Below are 5,967 nucleotides of genomic sequence, written 5' to 3'. Positions count from 1 at the left end.
TTAACATGAACTCTAAGATGCCTGAACAAAGCAGATAAAAGTTCCCTGAGATTTATTATTTACAGTGTGCTTTCTGCTGAAATTGTATATTCTATGAAATTATGGTAATGCTCCTCCCTTGCCACGGAGCTAACTGTATTAGCTAAACTGCTTAACTCTAAAAATGAACAGATCAGTATGAGGTTCCACTGAGATAAATGTTTCCTTTCAGAACTCACCATATGATATTGAACTTGGTGATGTGAGCCACCTGCTCCTGGAGAACCACTGTCAGAGCATCCTGGCACAGAGTAAGCTCCTTTATCAGAATGTCACTGAAATCCAGCACTATGGTGACGCACTGTTCCAGGATGACACCAAAAATCTGCCGGCTTTTGCTGGTGAGCCAATCCATCCACCGCTTATAGCTTTCCACAGCTTGTGTTAAAGATTCCACAAACTGATGGATCAGCTCTGATTTTGCTGTCAGCTGAGTGAAAATAAAAGTTTAAAAAAATGAGGCAGTATCAAAATGAACCATCAGAAACACAGTCATTGTGCACTAAACCTGTTTGTCCTAGCACTCTCCTGGCTTGGGTGACCAGTCATCCCTATTTACCCAGAGCTTTCCCATTTCTTTGTATATTTTCTTTCTTTCTTTAAATAAATAATTTGAGAATTTCGTGCATGCATATAAGGCGTTTTGATCAAATCCATGCCCAGTCCCTCCCCTCCAACTCCTCCCATAGCTCCCCACTGTTTTTTTTCTGACAACTTCATGTACTTTCTTTCTTTTTAATGGGGTTTTTTGCTACTCTAGCATTCTCCCCTCTGACTGGTGCTTTCTTTTTAACTTTAACAAGTCCCATAATACCTCCAAACACCCACATTGGAAAGGAAAATGTGCTTTCTATATACACTGCAGAATTCCACATTTTCATGCCTTATCTCCTTAAACTCCTTACCCCACCCGCAGCTCTCTCCACATCTCTCCTGAACTCATTCCCCAAGGTCCAGCATCACTTTTCTGCTGTACGCTGGTGCCAGGGACTGAACCCCAGAGCTTTGCCCATGCTACCCAAGTCTCTTCCACTGAGCCACATCCCTAGCCTTCTGCTACACCTCATGACCTCTTAATGCCTCACCGCCTTCTGTGACCTGTGGTACAGAACCATGCTGTGTAGCTCCTTCCTCCAAGGCAGAGGTAGGGAGGGGCTTAATAATAGAACTCCAGGAATGCAGCTTTGGTGATCACCCATGCTGGTATGGGGGCCTTTTTGGTGATGCACCGGCCATTGAGTTGCCCATGCTCCTGTGAGCAACCCCAGTAAACTCACTAGTTCATTAAGCTAGACTTGGATGGAATGGTTTCTTCAGTCTGTTCTTGGTGCCCTATCTAGGGTGAATAGACATTTATTCATGTCCGCTCTGGAAATTTTACAACACAAAACAGATTGCAGGGGATATGGAGGTGGGCTTAGGTGACAAAAAAAAAAGACAGATGTTTTCAACAGCTCTGTGATGGTTCTAGTGTGAGTCATTTTCATGCCTTATCTCCTTAAACTCCTTACCCCACCCGCAGCTCTCTCCACATCTCTCCTGAACTCATTCCCCAAGGTCCAGCATCACTTTTCTGCTGTACGCTGGTGCCAGGGACTGAACCCCAGAGCTTTGCCCATGCTACCCAAGTCTCTTCCACTGAGCCACATCCCTAGCCTTCTGCTACACCTCATGACCTCTTAATGCCTCACCGCCTTCTGTGACCTGTGGTACAGAACCATGCTGTGTAGCTCCTTCCTCCAAGGCAGAGGTAGGGAGGGGCTTAATAATAGAACTCCAGGAATGCAGCTTTGGTGATCACCCATGCTGGTATGGGGGCCTTTTTGGTGATGCACCGGCCATTGAGTTGCCCATGCTCCTGTGAGCAACCCCAGTAAACTCACTAGTTCATTAAGCTAGACTTGGATGGAATGGTTTCTTCAGTCTGTTCTTGGTGCCCTATCTAGGGTGAATAGACATTTATTCATGTCCGCTCTGGAAATTTTACAACACAAAACAGATTGCAGGGGATATGGAGGTGGGCTTAGGTGACAAAAAAAGGACAGATGTTTTCAACAGCTCTGTGATGGTTCTAGCGTGAGTCAGTTAAAAAAGATTAGTGTGCCAAACTCAAGGTTCCGTGGAGATTCTTGCTTAAGGAAAAATAGTTTTTAAAAGTAATTTAATTTTTTAGATACAATCAGTTCTCCTCATCCACAGGTTTAACATTCTCAAATTCAACCAACTTAAGATGGACAATAATAAAAACAAACCGCATCTGCACTGAATAATATAGAGGGTTGTTTCTTGGTATTACTCCCTAAACAAGATAGTGTAAGAAGTCACATAGCATTTACATTGTATTGGGTATTTTAAGCCATCTAGAGATCATTTAAAGTATGAGGAATTCCATAGGTTTTATGTGAGTACCAAGCCATGTCATACAAGGGACTTAAGCACACCAGGAATTGGGGTCTGTTAGAGAATCCTACAGTGATTCCCTGTGGAAACCCAGGGGTGACACATTAGGATGTAATAGTCTTGGTGGTACACAGATGTACCTTGACATACATGAACATGTCCATCAAAACAGGATGAAGCCTGTGGCTCCAAGAGACCATGAGGGGCATGTTGTGGGTCCTGGCCTGTGTGGACTCTAGGGGTGCAGAGCTCCAGTGAGGACTCTTGTTCATTTGCCCTCTACCTGCAGAAGACACCCCTCATCCTATGGCTCCCACCAGGTAACAGCAGTTCCCCTTCATCTTTCACATAATTTTAGAGATTACTGTCATATTGCTTCCCTCCGCCTCTCACTTTCAAAGAAAGCATATTACTATGTTTTACCACTGGTTAAGAGCGTTCTAAGCTAATCTCTTTTGGGTCGTGGGTCCATAACTTCTTTGCAATGACTTCTATTACTCCACTACTGCCCAAAGAAAACCTGAAGCCTGAAGCTCCACAGCCCCTGGGATCTGATATGACCTCAGCATCTTATCACAGAACCTGACCACTGAGAAAACCTACGTTGTACAGTCTGCCATCTTCTGCTCTGTAGAACTGTGGAAACAGACCATCTGCGTACCGAGAAGCCACAAGTCTCCCCAGAGAAGTCACATAATCTGCATTTTTATAAAGATAACAAAATTGGTGCATCAGCAAATCTTCTCATGTTTATTTCTAAATGTATTTCTCTGGCCCCAAAGAATATCTGCAGTGACATCAAAAATTTGTGATGCTTTGTATTTTGTCCCAAGTCATAACGTCTTTCTAAGAGTTATGATAAATCTAACTGCTCATGACTTGTGGAATCCTCTAATTCATGAATGAGTAAGAAGGAAGAACAGAGTTCATTTGCTAGTTTCCTGGCTCTTTTCTCCAAAACAATTAAGGCAAAGGTCAAAAAGATAACATGAAAATTGTATTTAATTCCTGAAATTTTACTGAAGGCTTGGGCTTAGTTTACAGAACTTTAAAAAAATCAATTTAGGCCAGGCACAGTGGAATATGCCTTTAATCCCAGGCAGAAGCAGGTGTATTTCTATTAGTTAGAGCCCATCCTGGGCTACATAGCATGTCCTAGATCAGCCAGAGCTACATAGTAAGACCCTGACTAAACAATAAATAATTTAATAATAATGACAATAATAATAATAGGCCAGGCACTTGGGAGGTGGAAGCAGGAGGATGTGGCATTCACAACCAGCCTGGGCTATATATGACCTGTTTCAAGAAACCAAAGCTAGGGGATGAAGGATAGCTCAATCAGTGAAATAACAAGAACTTACAGAACAAGCATAGGGATCTGGGTTTAAATCCCTAGCATCCACTTTAAAGAGCCAGACATGGTGGTATACATGTACAGTCCCTGTGGTGGGGAGGCGAAAAGAGGAGAATCCCTGGAGCTTGCTGCCAGTTCACTGGTGTGGCAAAATCAGTAAGCCTCAGGTTCAGTGAGATATGCTATCTCAAAAAATAAGGTCATAGGTTGGGTGTGATGGTGCATGCTTTTAGTCCCAGCACTCAGGAGGCAGAGACAGGTGGCTCTCTGTGAGATCCAGGCCAGCCTGGTCTACATGTTAGTTCCAGGCCATCTGTGACTACAGGGAGACCCTGTCTCAAAAAAACAAAAACAAAACTGTCATGTGCAAAAGAAGAAGACACCCAGCATTGATCTCTGGCCTAAACACACATGTGCACACCTAAACACACACAGGAGCATGTACACATATATGTATACACCACACACGCTAATAAAAATCTAAAACTGAAAAGATGATTCTTTAAAATCAAAAATAATAAATAAATGTAATAAATCAACTTAGATGCCATCGACTGTCCTCTCAAGTTTTGGTTCGTGACTCATTGAGGGGAATGAGGCAGCAAGTAAGAGACCCAGAAGAGCCAAACATGATGTCAAAGCCACAGTATTTTGTTGAGGCTTGCAAGATATAAATGGAACGCTCAATTAGCTGATTGAAATGCATTGCGAGTTCTCCATCCAGTGACAACTGGAGTATATGCTCAGCTGAGTACTCTCCATGTAGTAAGAGCCATGCATATATATGAATATAATGTGAATATAATGTTGCCTGCAACACATTCCTAGTCCATCATGGAATTCCAAGAAGGCCGTCGAGGCTCTAAGGATGAACTGTGACAGCGGGGCCAAAGATGAGGCAAAGCTTCTCAGAGAAGTCTTTATAACAATGGTGACTTCATTGTGGTGGTCGGTTAGTTGTTGATTAATCCCAAAGGTCACGTTCTTGACCCTAGTACTTCCTTTTCCCTGCCTTTCTAAGGAATCAGGGTAAAAGTCTACTTTACAAAGGCAGAAATGCCGGGCTTGAATTTTACAGCCTCATTGGCCAGATTGGCCCCAAATCACAAGTCTTGAAGTCCAACTCTTGCACCAGTAAAGGGTAAAGAATGGATATTTGTATTCTATTAACTATACTTCCCCACACCCACCCCTGTCAACAGATTATCAAACTCTAAAGTCTATTTTCAAGATTTCAACTTCTTAATTGACATTGATTCAAGGACTGCAAATCAGCAGCCACATCCTTTTTGCTGCACCAGAAGCATTTATCTGAACTCAGAAGAGAGGCTGTTTTTAGACACTTGAAGGATATAAGTCTATGGACTGCTTGTTTGCTGACTGAAATGCACTGTGAGGTCTGCATCCAACCACAGTGGAGCAGATCTTATTGGGCAACTATACATGATAATGAACTCCAGACCAAATATAAATATCTGTCTAAAGGCGTTAACGGTCAGTCAAGAACAGACATAGCCCAACTGCCATTCATCTTCATAAAGAAGATAGTCGCTGGTGAGATTTGTTTGTGTTTAGTAGAGAATTTGGAGTTTGGGTTCAGTCAAGTTAACTTCCTGTTAGAATAAAAACCAGCTTTCCATCTATCAATTGATAAGTAGATGAACACACTGTGATATGTCCATACAATGAGTATTGTATGGTTTGTTCTTCTTCACTGAAGACCTCGAGGTATAACATTAGGTTATTTATTTGAGCTCTCTGCTTTCTAAATTTTTTTATTTATTCATTTACTTATTTATTTTTATTTTATATGCATGAATGTGTTGTGGGTAAGTACATGCACTACATATGTGCAATGTCCGTGAAGGCCAGAAGAGGGTGCCAGATCTCCTGGAACAGGAGTTATGTAACTGCTATGTGGGTGCTAGGAATTGAACCCAGGTCCTCTGCAAGAGCAGTCAGTACTCTTAACCAATGTGCCATCTCTCCAGCCCCGTAAACATATTTTTAAGTCATCAGAAATATTATCTATTTAAGCAGCTGTACAAAATGAAAACACGTTTAGTGATAAAAAATTTTAAATGTAACATCATATCATGAATTTAAAAAAGAGTACTGAACATTTTAGTCTTTCTCAGGACAAGTCTGGATCATTCCACGTATGTGTGGAA

The 5,967-nt window shown here is 42.0% G+C and overlaps 1 protein-coding gene across 1 annotated transcript in view; it reads right to left on the bottom strand.

Moving 5' to 3' along the window:
• Positions 1–214: 214 nt before the first annotated feature.
• Positions 215–5,967, bottom strand: part of LOC103750006 (von Willebrand factor A domain-containing protein 3B-like) — a 20,539-nt gene continuing 14,786 nt past the window's right edge. Inside the window, exons 4-5 of the mRNA XM_008852937.2 lie at positions 3,043–3,137; positions 215–469 (exon numbers count right to left, since the gene is read on the bottom strand). Of these exons, the coding sequence (XP_008851159.2) occupies positions 215–469; positions 3,043–3,137 (350 nt within the window). The remainder of the gene's footprint in view (positions 470–3,042; positions 3,138–5,967) is intronic.

Source organism: Nannospalax galili, unplaced genomic scaffold, assembly GCF_000622305.1.
Source record: "Nannospalax galili isolate Female #2095 unplaced genomic scaffold, S.galili_v1.0 scaffold5487, whole genome shotgun sequence".
NCBI classification, from domain to species: Eukaryota; Metazoa; Chordata; class Mammalia; order Rodentia; family Spalacidae; genus Nannospalax; species Nannospalax galili.
This window is presented reverse-complemented; position numbering and strand designations above follow the sequence as displayed.